Source organism: Cetorhinus maximus, unplaced genomic scaffold (genome assembly GCF_964194155.1).
Source record: "Cetorhinus maximus unplaced genomic scaffold, sCetMax3.hap1.1 HAP1_SCAFFOLD_125, whole genome shotgun sequence".
Lineage (NCBI taxonomy): Eukaryota > Metazoa > Chordata > Chondrichthyes > Lamniformes > Cetorhinidae > Cetorhinus > Cetorhinus maximus.
The window spans coordinates 150,795-171,120 of NW_027596127.1; the positions used below are offsets into that span (position 1 = coordinate 150,795).

The window sequence follows — 20,326 nt, forward strand, 5'->3', positions numbered from 1 at the left end:
TAGATTGTGTTGAGGAGAATTTTCTACAGCAGTAAGTGTCCAAACCAACAAGAAAAGACGCACTGTTGGACCAGGTTCTTGGAAATAAGGTGGGCCAAGTAGATCAAGTGTCAGTGGGGGACATTTAAAAGACAATGATCATTGTATTGTGCGTTTTAGGATGATGATAGAAAAGGATGATAGGCAATCCAGAGTAATTAACTGGGTGAAATCTGACTTTGATGGGGCAAGAAATGAGCTGGGTCAGATAGACTGGGACAAAAGATTGGTAGGAAAAACTGTAGCTGAACAATGGGCTACCTTCAAAAAAGAATTGGTTCGGGCACAGGTAAGGTATATCCCATCGAAAGGGAAAGGTAAGGCAAACAAATCCAGAGCTCCTGGAAGAGAAAGGATATAGAAATTGAGATAAAGAAAAAAAAAGTGTGTTTATGACAGGTGTCAGGTAGAAAATACAATTGAGAACCAAGAGGAATACAGAAGGTTTAGAGGGGAGGTGAAAAAGCACATTCGAGAAGCGAAGAGGGATTATGAAAAAAGACTGGCAGCCAACATAAAGGGGAATCCCAAAGTGTTATATAGGCATATAAATAGTAAAGGGGTGGTAAAAGGAGGAGTAAGGCTGATTAGAGACCTAAAAGGGAATTCACACATGGATGAAGGGGCCATGGCTGAGGTATTAAATGAATGCTTTGCATCCGTATTCAGCAAGGAGGTGGATGCTATCCAGGCCATGGTGACAGACAAGATCACTAGAAGCTAAAAAAAAAAGTATAGAGTAGTACTGTACAAGTATAATTAGTCAAGAAACAAGGTTCCTAGCTAACATAAATAAGCCCCAAGCTAGCGTATTTTTTTAAGGGAGTAACTAGCTTAATCGAGAGGGACGTCATGGCAGGAGAACTCAGATCTGTGATATGCTCCTCCTGCAGGATGTGGGAAATGAGGGACGCTTCCAGCGTCTCTGTTGACCATGTGTGCGGAAGGTGTGTCCAAATGCAGCTTCTAGCTAACCGGATTTCGGAGCTGGAGCTGCGGGTGGACTCATTGTGGAGCATCCGTGATGCTGAGCAAATCGTGGATAGCACGTTTAGCGAGGTGGTCACACCGTAGGTGAAGATTACACAGGCAGAAAAGGAATGGGTGACCATCAGGAACAGTAAAAGACTCAGGAAGGTAGTGCAGGAGTCCCCTGTGGTCATCCCCCTCTCTAACAGATATACCGCTTTGGATACTGTTGGTGGGGATGGCCTCTCAGGGGAAAGCAGCAACAGCCAAGTTCACGGCACCGTGGGTGGCTCTGCTGCTCAGAGGGGCGGGAGGAAAACAAGTGGCAGGGCTATAGTGATAGGGAATTCAATAGTTAGGGGCACAGACAGACGCTTCTGTGGCTGCAAACGTGAATCAAGGATGGTATGTTGCCTCCCTGGTGCCAGGGTCCGGGATGTCACGGAGCGGTTGCAGGACATTCTGGGGAAGGAAGGTAAACAGCCAGTGGTCGTGGTACACATTGGAACCAATGACATAGGTAAACTAAGGGATGAGGACCTGCAAGCTCAGTACAGGAAGTTAGGAGATAAATTAAAATGCAGGACCTCAAATGTAGTAATCTCAGGATGCTAGCGAGAGCAGGAATAAGAGGATAGACCAAATGAACACATGGCTGGAGAGATGGTGTAGCCGGGAGGGATTCAGATTCTTGAGGCACTGGGACTGGTTCTGGGGAAGGTGGGGCCTATACAAACCGGATGGGCTACACCCAGGCAGAGCTGGGACCAGTGTCCTTGTGGGGGCTTTTGCTAGTTCTGTTGGGGAGTATTTAAACTAGTGTGGCAGGGGGATGGGATCCCAGGAGTAGGATCAGATAGGTCAGATTCAGATCAGAAAAATGGAGGTAGAACATTAGCTAGGGACGTTGTGATAGACATGGAGTTACAGGAGAAGCAAAGTTTACAAAGTGTCCAGCAAGGGAAATTGACGGGGTTAAACTGTTTATACTTCAATGCAAGGAGTATTACAAACAAGGTAGATGAGTTAAGGGCACAGGTAGACACATGGCAGCAGGATGTCATTGCTATAATGGAGACCTGGCTAAAGAAGGGACAAAAATGGCAGCTTAATATCCCTGGTTATAGAGTCTTCAGACACAATAGAGTAGGAGATAAAAAAGGAGGGGGGGTAGCACTAATGGTTAAAGAATCAATTCCAGTTGTGAGAAGGGATGATATACTAAATGGGTCAACAAACGAGGCTTTATGGATTGAGCTTAGAAATAAAAAAAGGGGCAGTCACACTACTGGGAGTATACTACAGACCCCCAAATAGTGAAAGGGAGATAGAAGGACAAATATGTAGACAAATTTCTGCTTGGAAGAACAAGAGGGCAATAATAGTAGGAGACTTCAATATCCTAATATCAACTAGGATTCAAACAATACAAGGGGCACTAAGGGAGAAAAATTCATGCAGTGTGTCCAGGAAAATCTTTTCAACCAATTAGTGACAAACCCAATGAGAGGAGATGCAATTCTAGACCTAGTCTTGGGGAACGAAGAAGGGCAAGTGGGTGAAGTGACAGTTGGCGACCATATCGGGGACAGTGATCACAATTCAGTTAGATTTAGCATTACCATGGAAAAGGACTGAGATAAGGCAGGAGTAAAAGTCTTGAACTGGGGTAAGACAAATTTTGCAGAAATGATAAGGGACTTTGCTGAGGTGGACTGGACAGCACTGCTGGAGGATAAAACAGTGGAAAACCAGTGGGAAGCACAAAAAAGTGAGATCCTAATTGTACAAAGTAGACATGTCCTCTACAAAAATAAGAGTGGTACTGCCAAATCTAGACCTCCCTGGTTGTCTAGAGGAATACAGGGGAAGATCAAACAGAAAAAGAAAGCGTACAATAGGCACAAAGAACTAAGCACTGCAGATAGCCTAGACGAATATAGGAAGTGCAGGGACGAAGTAAAAAAGGAAATAAGGAAATCAAAGAGAGGGCATGAAAAAAGATTAGCAAGTAAAGTTAAAGATAACCCAAAGATGTTTTAGGGAGGTGATGTTGGAGTTGTATAGAACCTTGGTGAGGGCACAGCTGGAGTACTGTGTGCAGTTCTGGTCGCCACATTATAGGAAGGATGTGATTGCACTGGAGGGGGTGCAGAGGAGATTCACCAGGATGTTGCCTGGGATGAAACATTTAAGTTATGAAGAGTGGTTGGATAGACTTGGGTTGTTTTTGTTGGAGCAGAGAAGACTGAGGGGCGATCTGATCAAGGTGTACAAGATTAAAGGGGTATGGACAGGGTGGATAGGGAGCAGCTGTTCCCCTTAGTTGAACGGTCAGTCACAAGGGGGCATAAGTTCAAAGTGAGGGGCAGGGGATGCGAGGAAAAACTTTTTTACCCAGAGGGTGGTGACGGTCTGGAATGCACTGCCTGGGAGGGTGGTGGAGGTGGGTGGCCTCACATCCTTTAAAAAGTACCTGGATGAGTACTTGGCACATTATAACATTCAAGGCTATGGGCCAAGTGCTGGTAAATGGGATTAGGTAGGTAGGTCAGGGGTTTCTCACATGTCGGTGCAGACTCGATGGGCCAAAGGGCCTCTTCTGCACTGTGATTCTGTGTGTGTGTGTTTTACCAATACATTAATGCTAAAAGGTTAGTTAAGGAAAAAGTGGGACCTATCAGAGATGAAGATGGAAACTTGTGTGTAGATGCAGAGGCTGTGGGAAGGGTTTTGAATGAATATTTTATCTGTGTTTACAAAGGAAAAGGAGGACGTAAATATAGTAGTCCAGGAGGAACACTGGGAGATATTGGACGGGATAGTCATAAAGAGAGAGGAAGTACTCAAAGGGTTGAAATCCTTGAAAGTTGATAAATCACCAGGGCCAGATGGATTGTTTCCGAGGCTGCTGAAGGAAGTCAGGGAGGAGATAGCAGATGCATTGAGGATGATTTTCCAATCTTCACTGGATACAGGGGAGGTACCGGAGGACTGGAGAAATGCAAACGTAGTTCCATTGTTTAAAAAGGGATCAAAGGAAATGCCAAACAATTATAGGCCAGTTAGTCTTACATCGGTGGTGAGCAAATTAGTAGAATCAACCCTGAGAGATAGGATTAATTGTCATGTGGAAAGGCATGGACTAGTCAGGGATGGTCAGCATGGATTTGTTAAAGGAAGGTCTTGTCTCACAAATTTGATTGAATTCTTTGAGGAAGTGACAAGAAGGGTTGATGAAGGTAGTGCAGTGGATGTTGTGTACATGGATTTTAGCAAGGCATTTGACAAGGTCCCACATGGTAGATTGGTCAGGAAAGTAAAAGCCCATGGGATTCAGGGTAATGTGGCAAACTGGATAGAGGGTTGGCTTTGTAACAGGAAACAAAGGGTAATGGTCGATGGATGCCCTTGCGAATGGAAAGTTGTCTCAAGTGGTGTTCCACAGGGCTCGGTGTTGGGACCCTTGCTGTTTGTATTATATATTAACGATTTGAACGTGAACGTGGGGGGCACGATTGGGAAATTTGCAGATGACACAAAGATTGGCCGAGTAGTGGATAGTGTAGAGGATAGCCATAATCTCCAAAACGATATAGATGGGTTGGTGGAGTGGGCGGTAAAGTGGCAGATGGATTTTAACATAGAGAAGTGTGAGGTCATACATTTAGGGAGGTCAAACAGTTACAGGGATTACACAATAAATGGGAATATACTAAGAGGGGTAGATGAAGTGAGAGATCTTGGCATACAAGTACACAGGTCCCTGAAGGCAGCAGTTCAAGTAGACAAGGTTGTAAAGAAGGCATATGGAATGCTCTCCTTCATTGGCAGAGGTATAGAATATAAAAGTAAGGATATAACGTTGGAATTGTATAAAACATTGGTGAGGCCACAACTGGAGTATTGTGTGCAGTTCTGGTCACCACATTACAGGAAGGACGTAATAGCTCTGGAGAGAGTGCAGAGGAGGTTTACAAGAATGTTGCCGGGGTTAGAAAAGTGTAGCTACGAGGAGAGATTGGATAGGTTGGGGTTATTTTCCTTAGAACAAAGAAGACTGAGAGGTGACTTGATTAAGATGTACAAAATTGAGGGGAATAGATAGAGTGGACAGAATAAAATTGTTTCCCTTGATGGAGAATTCTAGAACCAGGGGATATAGATTCAAGATAAGTGGCAGAAGGTGTAGGGGGGACATGAGGAAGAACTTTTTTACGCAGAGGGTAGTGGGTGTCTGGAATTAGCTGACCAAGTTGGTGGTAGAGGCAAAAAAAGTACCTGGATCTGCACCTTAAGTGCTGTAAACTGCAGGGCTATGGGCCGGGTGCAGGACGGTGGGATTAGAAAGGGCACCTGGGTGTCCTCAGTCTGGCATGGACAAGATGGGCCAAATGGCCTCCTTCTGTGCTGTAACTTTTCTATGGTTCCACGGGCTTGACAGGGTAGATGCTGAGAGGCTGTTTCCCCTTGTGGGAGAGTCTAGGACCAGAGGGTATAATCTCAGAGTAAGGAGTCACCCATCTAAGACAGAGATGAGGAGGAATTTCTTCTCTCAGAGGGTGGTGAATTTGTGGAATTCTTTACCGCAGAGGGCTATAGAGGCTGGGTCGTTAAGTGTATTCAAGGTTGAGATGGACAGATTTTTAATCAGTAAGGGAATCAAGTGTTATGGGGAAGACAGGAAAACGGAGTTGAGGATTATCAGATCAGCCATGATCTCATTGAATGGCGGAGCAGACCCGATGGGCCTACTTCTGCTCCTTAGTCTTATCCTCTTTTTATGAAAGGCTATGTGTCAGAAGGCCATGTAAAATCTAATAGGAGTACGTGAAATATCCATAATGAAACCTTCGGCATTTGTGCGTAAGTCTGCTGTATAACAAAACTGAAGTTGGGGAAAGCCATTTGGAATTCCACTACCAGGTGGGTATTGTGTTAACTTGCTGGTTCTGTTTTAAATCTTAAAATCTATTCTGGACAGTTGCCTTAAAGGCAGTGTAACTGGGGGTCATGTTTCTTAGTAATTTTAGGAGTTATTATAGTAGTAAGTAATTGTATTCTTATCTATGTACTTGAAATCTTTTATAATTTGTTAATAAATATTTTAATTTAATTTTAAAATCTCAAGGTCTTGGTAGACTTATTACTTCTGAATTCAGTGCACACATCTCGTAATAAATGCAAATTATAAAACGGTTGTGATAGTGCGACCAAGTTTCCCTTGTGGATTTGATCCACCTGGTGCACATCATCTGCCACGTCCTGACAAATTGAGGGCTCTTTGCGGGATATTTGAAATTCCTTGATGATTTGGAGTTACTGAATCTTAAAGCTACAAGTACGAGAAGGACATTGAATTCAGGAGCTTGCTGTAATGGATTTTGAAGTGGTGAGACTGGAAAAATGGCTGTATCCATGGCTAAAGCCTTTTTGGAAGTAGAAGATATAACCTAATTGGGTTACTAAAACTACCTAAGGATTAGTTAACAGAGTTGGCGGATAAGTTGCAGTTGAGGTTACCTGTAGGGGCAAAGAAAGCAGACATAGCTGAAGTGATAGCACAGCGTTTGAAGTTGGAAGTGATACCTGACACTAGTGAGTTACAGCTGCAGGTAGTGAGGCTTCAGTTACAAATGAAGCTTGAATTTGAACAAGCAATGTAAATGAAAAAACTTGAACTAGAGGCAACAGAAAAATAACAGTATTTCAAAGGGAAATGGAAATGCGAAACCCCAACCTCCAGAGGGAAAAGTTAGCAATGGAGGAGAGAGAGAAGGAAAGAGAAAGAACACTAGCTTAAAAAGCTGAACTTTAAAAAAAGAGACCTCAGATCATGAAGGTTCTGATGATGAAAAAATCTTCAACCTAAAACTCACTGGGGGGGATGTTTAAATCTGTGCAAGCTCTTCCGAAGTTTGAAGAAAAGGACGTAGAGGCGTTCTTTATTTCATTTGAGAAGATAGCTAAGCAGATGAAATGGCCACAATAAAACTGGACATTGCATTTACAGCCTAGGTTAGTGGGTAGAGCTCATGAGGTTCATGCTACACTGTCAGAAGAAGTGGTCCCAGGGATGAGAAATTTCAGCTATGAGGGTAGATTGGAGAAGTTAGGACTATTTTCCTTGGAGAGGAGAAGGCTGAGAGGAGACTTGATAGAAGTTTTCAAAACCATGAGGGGACTGGACACAGTAAATAGGGAGAAGCTATTCCCACTCGTTAAAAGGATCAAGAATAAGAGGGCACAGATTTAAAGTGATTTGCAAAAGAAGCAAATGTGATGTGAGAGAACTTTTTCATACAATGAGTGGTTCGGGTCTGGAATGCACTGCCTGGAAGTGTGGTGGAGGCAGGTTCAATTGAGGTATTCAAGAGGGCATTAGATGATTATTTGAATAGAAACAATGTGCAGGGATACGGGGAAAAGGCAGGGCAATGGCACTAGGTCATAATGCTCATTGAAGAGCCAGCGCAGACACGATGGGCCGAAGGCCTCCTTCTGTGCGTTAAGATTCTGTGCTGATGCGGTAAAAATAGCTATTTTGAGTGCATATGAGTTGGTTCCTAAGGCATACAGGCAGAAATTTGGGAATATAAGGAAACAGCCTGGGCAAACTTTTATATTGAGTTTGAGAGAGTAAAACAAAGTAATTTTGACCAGTGGATATGGGCATAAGGTAGAGACAACATATATAGCTCTTAGAGAAGTAATTCTTTTGGAAGATTCAATTCCTTCCGTAGTGAGAACTCATTTGGAGAAAAGAGGGTTAAAACGGTAAGACAAGCAGCAGAGATAACAGATGATTATGAGCTAGTCCATAGAGCTAAACCTTTTCTTCGTCACCCTTACAAATCAGAGAAGGATAGGAAGTGGCAAGGTGAAAGGAAGGTGGGTAGTCGGGGGAGAGAAGGAGTAGTTGGAAATTACCAAAAAGTTTTTTCGCAGACTACAAAGGAAGCTGCTGAGGGTAGAAGTGACTTTCAAAAATTGAGGTGTTTGATTTCGTGTGCCCAACATTATTACAATGAAATGTGTTGGAAGTAACAGGTTTTACCCGTAACAGTAATTGGGATGCAGAAAAGTTCTGTAAGTAAGAGTACTGTGGGTTTTGAGGTTCAGGTTGCGTACAGGTAAAGAAGGAAGAATCAGTAATAGGTAAAGAAGTGGGAATGTGTTCACAATTTACCCAAGGAAGCCCTTAAGAGCAGGTTGCAGAAATGTTTAAAGATTTTGTATGTGAACAGTCTTTCCACGCGTACAGGGTGCAGTAGATAAAGATATTTAAATTTTAAGAGACACGGGCTAGTCAATCCTTAATGATATGGGATAGTGATATTTGTTGTTCAGATGGTGTTTTGCAGGAACAGGTGATAATAAGTGGGGTTCATGGAGATGCTAAACCTATTCCATTGTGGAAGGTAAATTTAAAGAATAAGTGGAAAACATGTGAGGTGATTGTAAGAGTAGTAGAAAAATTGCCCATTTCAGGGGTCCAATTTATTTTAGGTAATGATATAGCTGGGTCACAGATTTGGGTGATGCCTATGGTAGTTGAGCAGCCTGTAGAGGTGCATTCAACAGAAGTGTTGCAGAAAGAGCATCCTGGATTGTTTCCAGATTGTGTAGCAACGAGATAAGCTCATAGGTTGAACAGGAAGAAGAGGAAGTTAAAAGGCAGGGAAAAGGTTTTGAAGTCCAATTAGCTGATACTATCTTTGGTAAGATTGTTCAGGAAGAGAGAATGAAGCTGAAATGTTTAGCTCAAGGCATTTGGTAGAGTTACAACAAAGGATCCGTGAATAAAGCAGTTATATCAGACAGCTTACTCAGAAACAGAGGCAAAATGTATTCCAGAATGTTATTACCTTAAGGTTAATGTGTTAATGAGGAAGTGGCGACTGTATCCAGTTTCAGCCGATGAAAAATGGATGGAGGTGCATCAGATTATTATACCATCTGGATAGATTAGCTCATTAAAGTCCTATAGGGGGACATTTAGGAATTAGAAAGACACAGGTGAAAATACAAAAACATTTTTTATTGGCCTGGATTGTATAGAGATGTAGTCAAATTCTGTAGACCATGTCACACATATCAGGTGATAGAGAAACCACAATCGGTGTTTAAGCCGGCACCTTTAATTCCAGTTCAAGCATTTGAGTAACCTTTTACTTGGGTCATGATTGATTTGTGTAGGATCCCTCCTTAAGCTAAAAGTGGAAATCAGTACTTACTGACAATAATGGATGTGTCTACAATGGTTCCAGAAGTGATACCTTTGAGATAAATGCAGGAGGTATGATCAAGAAGTTCGCAGATGACATGAAAATTGGTAGGGTGGTAAATAGTCAGGAGGATATCAATGGACTGGTCAGGTGGGCAGAGTAGTGGCAAATGGAATTCAACCTGGGAAAGTGTGAGGAATTGCACCTGCGGAGGGCTGACAAGGCAAGGGATTACACCATGAATGGTAGGACCCTGGAAAGTACTGATGGTCAGAGGGACCTTGGTGTGCATATCCACAAATCCCTGAAAGTAGCAGGTCAGGTAGATAAGGTGGTTAAGAAGGTATATGGGATACTTGCCTTTACTAGCCGAGGCATAGAATACAAGAGCAGGGAGGTTATGCTGGAACTGCATAAAACACTGGTTAGGCCACAACTGAAGTACTGTGTGCAGCTCTGGTCACCACATTATAGGAAGGATGTGATTGCACTGGGGGGGTGCTGCAGAGGAGATTTACCAGGATGCTGCCTGGGCTGGAGGGTCTGAGCTGTGAGGAAAGATTGGATAGGCTGGGGTTGTTTTCCTTGGAGCAACAAAGGTTGAGAGGGGTTGATAGAGGTAATAAGATTGAGGGGCATAGATAGGGTGGATAGGAAGGCACTTTTTCCATTAGTAGAGGGGTCAATAACCAGGGGGCATAGATTTAAGGTAAGAGGTAGAAGGGAGTTGAGGAGAAATTTTTTCACCCGGAGGGTGGTGGAGTCTGGAACTCACTGCCTGAAAGGGTGGTTGAGTCAGAAAACCTCGTAACATTTAAGAAGTATTTAGGTATTCATTTGCATTACCATAGCCTCCAGGATTATGGGCCAAGCGCTGGAAAGTGGGATTAATGTAGTCAGATCTTTGTTGCCCGACGCAGACACGATGGGCTGAATGGCCTCCTTCTGTGCTCTAGATGTCTGAGTCAAATTTCATGTCACAGCTGTTTAAGGAAGTAATGCACAGTTTGGGGATAAAACAGTTTAAGTCAACAGCTTATCCTGAATCACAAAGGGTTTTGGAAAGATGGCATCAAATTTTAAAAACCATGATGAGGGCTTACATTCAAAATATCCACAGGGTTGGGATGAAGGTGAAGGCAGATAGGAGAGCAACAGCTCATAGTTTTGTTGCTGGGGAAAAAGGGTTAGTTTTATTACCAGTTGTGAGTGGTGGCCGAGTTTGTAGTATAGATAGAGTTGATCAGCAGACACTTCTTAGATGGAAACTTTTAGTTTATTTACAAAGGTACTCAGCAGCAAACACATTTGTGCTTTCATTTCAAACTCTACCTCTGCACAACTAACTACAGAGGTAGCCTGTGCTACTCTCCTATTGGGTACTAAAGATCACGTGATCTTCCTGAACAACCATTCTTAAAGGTGTATTACACACTAAATAAAGCCAAAGTGACCACACCAGTACTGGGTGAATCGTTAGTGGGCCTTATAGGATTGAAAAGAAACCGAGTGAAGTAAATTATTTAATAAATACTCGAGATAGAAGCAGTGTGTGTGTCATGTAAATATCGATCCACAATATTTAATCAAATCCCTTCCTTGTTTAATCAAAATTCAGAATTGGAAATTTAAGAAAAATTGATGGTGGGCTCAGAGCATCTCTACCTTCAGTCAAACATTTGAGCAGAGCTTTGTCCTGGTCCTTAAATTTAAAAAAAGCTCTCGCCCAGTTCACTTACAACAGCACTTTCAAAACCCCAACTTTCGAGTTCTTGGCACTTCATGGGGAGGCGGTGGTGTGGTCCTGTTACTGGACAGAGATCCAAAGTAATGCTCTGGGGACCTGGGGTCGAATCCTATCGGATTTGATATCCGTGGCATTCAATAAAATGTTTAATGATGATCATGAAATCATTGTCGATTGTTGTAAAAACCCATCTGGTTTACTAATGCCCTTTAGGGAAGGAAATGTCTGACCTACATGTGACTCCAGATGTGTTTGACTCTGAAATGGCCTAGCAAGCCACTCAGTTGTATAAAACCACTACAAAGTCTAAAAAGAATGATAGCCCATCCAGCAATGACCTAGGCACCAGAAATGACAATGACAAGCTCAGCTCTGTCGACCCTGCAAAGTCCTCCTTACCAACATCTGGGGGCTAGTGCCAAAATAGGGAGAGCTGTCTCACAGACTAGTCAAGCAACAGCCTGACATAGTCATCCTCACGGAATCATACCTTACAGATAATGTCCCAGGCACCACCATCACCATCCCTGGGTATGTCCTGTCCCACTGGCAGGACAGACCCAGCAGAAGTGGTGGCACAGTGGTATACAGTCGGGAGGGAGTTGCCCTGGGTGTCCTTAACATTGACTCTGGACTCCATGAAGTCTCGTGACTTCAGGTCAAACATGGGCAAGGAAACCTCCTGCTGATTACCACGTACCGCCCTCCCTCAGCTGATGAATCAGTGCTCCTCCATGTTGGACAACACTTGGAGGAAGCACTGAGGGTGGCAAGGGCACAGAATGTACTCTGGGTGGGGACTTCATTGTCCATCACCGAGAGTGGCTCGGTAACACCACTACTGACCGAGCTGGCTGAGTCCTAAAGGGCATAGCTGTTAGACTGGGTCAGCAGCAGGTAGTGAGGGAAAAAAACATACTTGACCTCATCCTCACCAACCTGCCTACCGCAGATGTATCTGCCCATGACAGTATCGGTAGGAGTGACCACTGCACAGCCCTTGTGGAGACGAAGTCCCATCTTCACTCTTTTTTCTTTATTCATCCACAGGATGTGGGCTTCACTGGCTGGGCCAGCATTTATTGCCCATCCATAGTTGCCCTTGAGAAGGTGGTGGTGAGTAGCATTCATGAACTGCTGCAGTCCAAGTGGTGTAGGTACACCCTCAGTGCTGTTAGGAAGGGAGTTCCAGGATTTTTACCCAGCGACAGTGATGGATATATTTCCAAGTCAGGATGGTGAATGACTTGGAGGGGAACTTCCAGGTGGTGGTGTTCCCATCTATCTTCTGCCCTTGTCCTTCTAGATGGTAATGGTCGTGGGTTTGGAAGGTGCTGTCAAAGGAGCCTTGGTGAATTCCTGCAATGCACCTTGTAGATGGTACACACTGGTGCATCGGTGGTGGAGGGAGTGAATGTTTGTGGATGTGGTGCCAATCAAGCAGCTGCTTTGTCCTGGACGGTGTCAAGCTTGTTGAGTGTTGTGGAAGCTGCACTCATCAAGGCAAATGGGGAGTATTCCATCACACTCCTGACTTGTGCCTTGTGGACAGGCTTTGGGAAGCCAAGAGGTGAGTTACGCGTCGCACGATTCCTAGCCTCTGACCTGCTCTTGTAGCCACAGTATTTATATGGCTAGTCCAGTTCAGTTTCTGGTCAATGGTAACCCCCAGGATGTTCATAGTGGGGGATTCAGTGATGGTAATGCCATTGAACATCAAGGGGCGATGGTTGGATTCTCTCTTGTTGGAGATGGTCATTGCCTGGCACTTGTGTGGCGCGAGTGTTACTTGCCACTTGTCAGCCCAAGCCTGGATATTGTTCAGGTCTTGCTACATTTGGACATGGACTGCTTCAGTATCTGAGGAGTCATGAATGGTGCTGAACATTGTGCAACCATCAGTGAACATCCTCACTTTTGATGTTATGATGGAAGAAGGTTGATGATGAAGCAGCTAAAGATGGTTAGGCCGAGGACACTACCCTGAGGAACTCCTGCAGTGATGTCCTGAAGCTGAGGTGACTGACCTCCAACAACCACAACCATCTTCCTTTGTGCTCGGTATGACTCCAACCAGTGGACAGTTTTCCTCCTGATTTCCATTGACACCAGTTGTGCTAGGGTTTCTTGATGCCTTACTCAGTCAAATGCTGCCTCGATGTCAAGGGTTGTCACTCTTACCTCACCTCAGGAAGTCGGCTCTTTTGTCCATGTTTGAACAAAGGTTGTAATGAGGTCAAGAGATGAGTGGCCTTGGCGGAACTCAAACTGGACATCATTGAACAGGTTATTGCTAAGCAAGAGCTGCTTGATAGCACTGTTAATAATTCCTTCCATTACTTAAGTGATGATCCAGAGTATACTGATGGGGCGGTAATTGGCCGGGTTGGATTTGTCCTGCTTTTTGTGTATAGGACATACCTGGGCAATTTTCCACATAGCCGGGTAGATGCCAGTGTTGTAGCTGTACTGGAACAGCTTGACCAGGGGTGCGGCAAGTTCTGAAGTGCAAGTCTTCAGTATTATTGCCGAAATGTTGTCAGGGCCCATAGCCTTTGCAGTACCCAGTGCCTTCAGGTGTTTCTTGATATCACGTGGAGTGAATTGAATTGGCTGAAGACTGGCATCTGTGATGCTGGGGACCTCCGGAGGAGGCTGAGATGGATCATCCACTCGGCACTTCTGGCTGAAGATTGTAGCAAATGCTTCAGCCTTATCTTTTGCACTGATATGCTGGGCTCCTCCATCATTGAGGATGGGCATGAGTTGTTTAATTGTCCACCACCATTCACAACTGGATGTGGCAGGACTGCAGAGCTTAGAGTTGATCTGTTGGTTGTGGGATCTCTTAGCGCTGTCTATCACTTGCTGCTTATGTTGTTTGGCATGCAAGTAGTCCTGTGTTATAGTTTCACCAGGTTGACACCTCATTTTTAGATATGCCTGGTGCTGCTCCTGGCATGCCCTCTAGCATTCTTCATTGAACCAGAGTTGATCCCCTGGCTTGATGGTAATGGAGTGGGGGATATGCCAGGCCATGAGGTTACAGATTGTGTTTGAGTACAATTCTGCTGCTACTGATGGCCCACAGTGCCTCATGGATGCCCAGTCTTGAGTTGCTAGATCTGTTTGAAATCTATCCCATTTAGCACGGTGGTAGTGCCACACAACACGATGGAGGGTATCCTCAATGTGAAGGTGGGACGTCGTCTCCACAATGATTGTGCGGTGGTCACTCCTACAGTGAGGTTGAGTGTCTTGGGCTACAGGAAGATATAGGTGGGATGGTCGATTGGGCAGATAAGTGGCAGATGGAATTTAACCCTGAAAAGTGTGAGGTGATACACTTTGGAAGGAGTAATTTGACAAGAAAGTATTCAATGAACGGCATGACACTTGGAAGTTCTGAGGAACAAAGGGACCTTGGCATGTGTGTCCATAGATCTCTGAAGGCGGAGGGGCATGTTAGTGGGGTGGTGAAAAAAGCACATGGGACACTTGCCTTTATCAATCAAGGCATAGCTTACAAAAGTAGGGAGGTCATGTTGGAGTTGTATAGAACCTTGGTGAGGCCACAGGATTACTGTGTACAGTTCTGGTCGCCACATTATAGGAAGGATGTGATCGCACTGGAGGGGGCGCAGAGGAGATTCACCAGGATGTTGCCTGCTGTTGCAGCTGATGTAGGAGGGGAGGCATCAGATTTCTGGGGCATTGGGCCCAATTCTGGGGAAAGTGGGACCTGTACAAGCTGGACAATCTACACCTGAAAAGGACTGGCATGAGTATCACAGAATCACAGTGCAGAGTCTGCACCAACACGTGAGAAACACCTGACCTACCTACCTAATCCCATTTACCAGCACTTGGCCCATAGCCTTGAATGTTATGAAGTGCCAAGTGCTCATCCAGGTGCTTTTTAAAGGATGTGAGGCAACCCGCCTCCACAACCCTCCCAGGCAGCGCATTCCAGACCATCACCACCCTCTGGGTAAATATGTTTTTCCTCATATCCCCCCTAAACCTCCTGCCCCTCACCTTGAACTTATGCCCCCTTGTGACTGACCCATCAACTAAGGGGAACAGCTGCTCCCTATCCACCCTGTCCATGCCCCTCATAATCTTGTACACCTTGATCAGGTCACCCCTCAGTCTTCGCTGCTCCATCGAAAACAACCCAAGTCTATCCAACCTCTCTTCATAACTTAAATGTTTCATCCCAGGCAACATCCTGGTGAATCTCCTCTGCACCCCATCCAGTGCAATCACATCCTTCCTATAATGTGGCGACCAGAACTGCGCACAGTACTCCAACTGCGGCCTCACCAAGACTCTATACAACTCCAACATGACCTCCCTACTTTTGTAATCTATGCCTTGATTGATAAAAGCAAGTGTGCCACATGCCTTTTTCACCACCCCACTAACATGCCCCTCCGCCTTCAGAGATCTATGGACATAGACGCCAAGGTCCCTTTGTTCCTCAGAACTTCCTAGTGTCATGCCATTCATTGAATACTTCCTTGTCAAATTACTCCTTCCAAAGTGTATCACCTCACACTTTTCAGGGTTAAATTCCATCTGCCCATTTGACCACACCGTCTAAATCTTCCTGTAGCCTAAGACACTCACCCTCACTGTTAACCACCCGGCCAATCTCTGTGTCATCTGCAAACTTACTAATCCTACCCATAACATAGTCATCTATGTCGTTTATATAAATGACAAATAATAGGGGACCCAGTGCAGATCCCTGTGGTATGCCACTGGACACTGGCTTACAGTCACGAAAGCAACTTTCTGTCATCACCCTCTGCCTCCTACAACTAAGCCAATTTTGAATCCACCTTATCAAATTACCCTGTATCCCATGTGCATTTGCCTTCTTTATAAGTCTCCCATGTGGGACCTTGTCAAAGGCTTTGCTGAAATCCATATAAACTACATCAACTGCACTACCCTCATCTACACACCTGGTCACCTCCTCAAAAAATTCAATCAAATTTGTTAGGCATGACCTCCCTCTGATAAAGCCATGCTGATTATCCCTGATCAAACCTTGCCTCTCCAAGTTGAGATAAATTCTCTCCTTCAGAATTTTCTCTAATAGTTTCCCTACCATTGACGGGAGACTCACTGGCCTGTAGTTCCCTGGCTTATCTCTACAACCCTTATTAAATAGTGGAACCACATTAGCTGTTCTCCAGTCCTCTGGTACCTCCCCCGTGGCCAGAGAGGAATTAAAAATTCAGAGCCCCTGCGATCTCCTCCCTTGCCTCCCTCAGCAGTCTGGGACACAAATCATCTGGACCTGGAGATTTGTCCACTTTTAAGCCTGCCAACACCTCCAATACCTTGTCACTCCCCATATCAATTTGCTTAAGAACCTTGCAGTGTCTCTCCCCGAGTTCGATACCTTCATCCTCATTCTCTTGGGTGAAGACGGATGTGAATTATTCATTCAACACTCTTGCGATGTCATCTGGCTCCACCCATAGATTGGTCCCTTATGGGCCCTACTCTTTCCCTGGTTATCCTCTTCCCATTGATATACTTATAGAATATCTTGGGATTTTCCCTACTTTTACCAGCCAGAGCTTTCTCAGATCCCCTTTTTGCTCTCCTAATTGCTTTCTTAAGCTCCACCCTGCACTGTATATACTCCACTAACGCCTCTGCTGATTTGCTTCCCTTGTACCTGCTAAAAGCCTCTCTTTTCCTTCTCATCGTAACCTGAATATCTCTGGTCATCCATGGTTCTCTGGGCTTGTTACTCCTTCCTATCACCCTAGAGGGAACATGTTGAGTCTGTACCCTCCTCATTTCCTTTTTGAACACCCCCCACTGTTCCTCTGTAGATTTCCCCACAAGTAACTGTTCCTAGTCTACCTTGGCCAGATCCTGCCTTATTTTACTAAAATCCACTCTCCCCCAATCCAAAACATTTTTTTTGCAACTTGTCTATTTCTTTGTGCATAACAAACTTAAACTGTACCATGTTGTGGTCGCTATCACTAAAATCCTGGAACTCCCTCCCTAACAGCACTGTGGGTGTACCGATTCAAGAAAGCAGCTCAACACCACCTTCTCAAGTGTCAACTAGGGATGGGCAATAAATGCTGGCCCAGCCAATGAAGCCCACATCCCGTGATTCGTTAAAAAAATGATACTCACCAAACAGCTAGATTCTTCTCCAAGCAATCAAATTGCTTCTTCCCTGTGATGTCATAATTTTCTTTCCATTTTCCTTTCGAGTGCTGGCCGGTTCTGAGCAGCTGACAGGTCCACCTCTCCGACTGCTCTTCCCCAAGGTGAGTGATGTAGGCCGCACTCCCCGGGCTCCATTTATCCTCTCTCTGCTCCATGTATCTCCTGCAGGTCTGCCTCTCTGACTGCTCTTCCCGAAGGTAAGCTCCTCTCCAGCCCTGAGCATATGTCCCAAACCTTGACAACAGGCGAACAACACAGCCTTCTGGACTCTCACCCTTTGCTGCAGAGAACAGTGTCAACCCCCTCACTATACTGCCCCCTGCTACCACTGCATTCCTTTTTGCTCCCCCCCCACCCCCAGCCTGCCCTGGTTGAACTGCTCCTTGTACCATGGTGCCATAGCTAACCTGCTCATCCACCCTACAGACCTTGCTTTCATCCACAGAGGTTGCAAGCACCTCAAACCTGTTTGACAACTGCAAAGGATGAGGGCTCCGCCACTACCGTCTGCTCGGTCCCTTTACCTGCCTCACTCATGGTCACATCCTCCTGTCCCTCATCGCTGACCATAACAGATGACCCTATTCTAATGGGTGTGACCATCTCCTGGTACAAAGTATCCAGCTATTTCTTCCCCTCTCTGATGATGCACAATGTCTGCAGTTCAACTTCCAGATTAATAATCCTGAACCAGAATTCGTTCAGCTGCTTACACTTTATGCAAGCATTGTGCCCTGGATCGCTTTGGTGTCAAGGGTCCCACATTCCACAGCTGCAACACAACACCTGTCCTGCCATTGTTACTTGTGTTACTTAGTTAATTTAGTTTAATACTTTCTTAATTAACTTAGACTAATTCCTATGCATACTCCAATGTACTGTGCTTATTAAATGCCAGTGCCACCTACAATAAGTTATACATTTCTTAATTCCTAATTGACTTACCAGATACTCACTCAACAACTAGCTCCTTCCACCACACTAAAGTAAGAAAAAGGTAGAAAAAAAAACAATTCTTCCCCCTCACTGAACTCCCCACTCACCAAACTCATATCAGCTTATTCTGCTTGCAATGTATTTCTTTCTGTTTCATCTACGTATAGCCTCCACTCTCAACCTCACATCAGCAATGGTAGTTCATTCTATATCACAACTAAGTCCTCAGTTCCACTATTTTATAATTGCATACACTTATGCAATACAGGTAAATACTTAGTAAATATCTCACATCATTCAGTGTGAAACCTCGCAGTCTTTCTTTTACATCAAAATTTGAAACTTTGGCAAGAATTTATCAGAAAAATCACACCTTAGTGCAGCTTCTAGGTTTTAGCCAGCTGTTGCACATGGAATTTTGACTTCATCAGCGTGGGATGGCTGAGAGTGTTGAGTTGCACAATCAATTGAGTCACATATGGAGCACAGCTTACCGGTAGAAATTCTTAAAACTGAATAGTCATCTTCAGTCAGGATGATTGGCTACATTTTCAGCATAGCTTGGTGTATCAAGGTCACATACCCGACAATAGCGTATCTTACTCATTTGCCACATCTGGATTCCCAATTCTAGTGGCAAATAGTTAACAGTTGATGAAGAATGGAAGGTAATGTCCTTACCATGGATGTAATGGTGCAACCTGCAGAGAGATGATGTCTCTACACCCGGCTCCCAAAGCCCAAATCACTTCATGGCCAACTGGATCTGTTGAACTCCTTAAAATATAATATAAATTTAAGGTTTAGTTAGAACAAACTGGAAAGAACACAAATCAATGTAAAACTATGGCAATAGCAGTTCAGTTGCCCCTGTCATTTTTTTTCATTCATTCATGGCATGTAGGCTTCGCTGGCTGAGCCAGTATTTATTGCCCATCCCTAGTTGCCCTTGAGAAGGTGGTGGTGAGCTGCCTTCGTGAACCGCTGCAGTCCATGTGGTGTAGGTACACCAACAGTGCTACTGAGAAGGGAATTCCAGGATTTTGACCCGACGACAGTGGAGGAACGGTGATATATTTCCAAGTCAGGATGGTGAGTGACTTGGAGGGGAACTTCCAGGTGGTGGTGTTCCCATCTATCTGCTGCCCTTGTCCTTCTAAATGGTAGTGGTCGTGGGTTTGGAAGGTGCTGTCGAAAGAGTCTTGGTGAATTTCTGCAGTACATCTTGTAGATGGTACACTCTGCTGCTACTGTGCATCTGTGGTAGAGGGAGTGAATGTTTGTGGGTGTGGTGCCAATCAAGCGGAGCTGCTTTGTCCTGGACGGTGTCGAGCTTCTTGAGTGTTGTAGGAGCTGCACTCATCCAGGCAAGTGGGGAGTATTCCATTACACTCCTGACTTGTGCCTTGTAGATGGTGGACAGGCTTTGGGGAGTCAGGAGGTGAGTTACTCATCGCACGATTCCTAGCCTCTGACCTGCTCTTGTAGCCACAGTATTTATTTGGCTAGTCCAGTTCAGTTTCTAGTCAATGGTAACCTCCAGGATTCAGTGACGGTAATGCCATTGAACATCAAGGGGTGATGGTTGAATTCTCTCTTGTTGGAGATGGTCATTGCCTGACACTTGTGTGGCGCAAATGTTACTTGCCACTTGTCAGCCCAAGCCTGGATATTGTCCAGGTCTTGCTGCATTTGGACATGGATTGCTTCAGTATCTGAGGAGTCACGAACAGTGCTGAACATTGTGGAATCATCAGCGAACATCCCCATTTCTGCCCTTATTATGGAAGGAAGGTCATTGATGAAGCAGCTGAAGATGGTTGGGCCGAGGACACTACCCTGAGGAAATCCTGCAGTGATGTCCTGGAGCTGAGATGACTGACCTCCAACAACCACAACCATCTTCCATTGTGCTCGGTATGACTCCAACCAGTAGGGAATTTCCCCCCTGATTCCCATTGACTCCAGTTTTGCTAGGGCTCCTTGATGCCACACTTGGTCAAATGCTGCCTTGATGTCAAGGGCAGTCACTCTCACCTCACCTTGGGAGTTCAGCTGTAATTGCCCAGGTTGGATTTGTTCTGCTTTTTGTGCACAGGGCATACCTGGAATTTTTCCACGTAGCTGGGTAGGTGGCAGTATTGTAGCTGTACTGGAACAGCATAGCCAGGGGTGCGGCAAGTTCTGGAGCATAAGT

The 20,326-nt window shown here is 44.8% G+C and overlaps 1 protein-coding gene across 3 annotated transcripts in view; it reads right to left on the reverse strand.

Annotated features, from left to right (window-relative positions):
- fbxo41 (F-box protein 41) overlaps nucleotides 1–20,326 on the reverse strand; it is a 262,069-nt gene that overhangs the window by 98,517 nt on the left and 143,226 nt on the right. For 2 of the 3 annotated variants that reach the window (XM_078534847.1, XM_078534848.1), the window contains exon 9: nucleotides 18,811–18,906. The exons of the other annotated variant lie outside the window; for it this stretch is intronic. In XM_078534847.1, coding sequence (XP_078390973.1) covers nucleotides 18,811–18,906 — 96 coding nt within the window. The remainder of the gene's footprint in view (nucleotides 1–18,810; nucleotides 18,907–20,326) is intronic. 3 annotated transcript variants of the gene reach the window in all.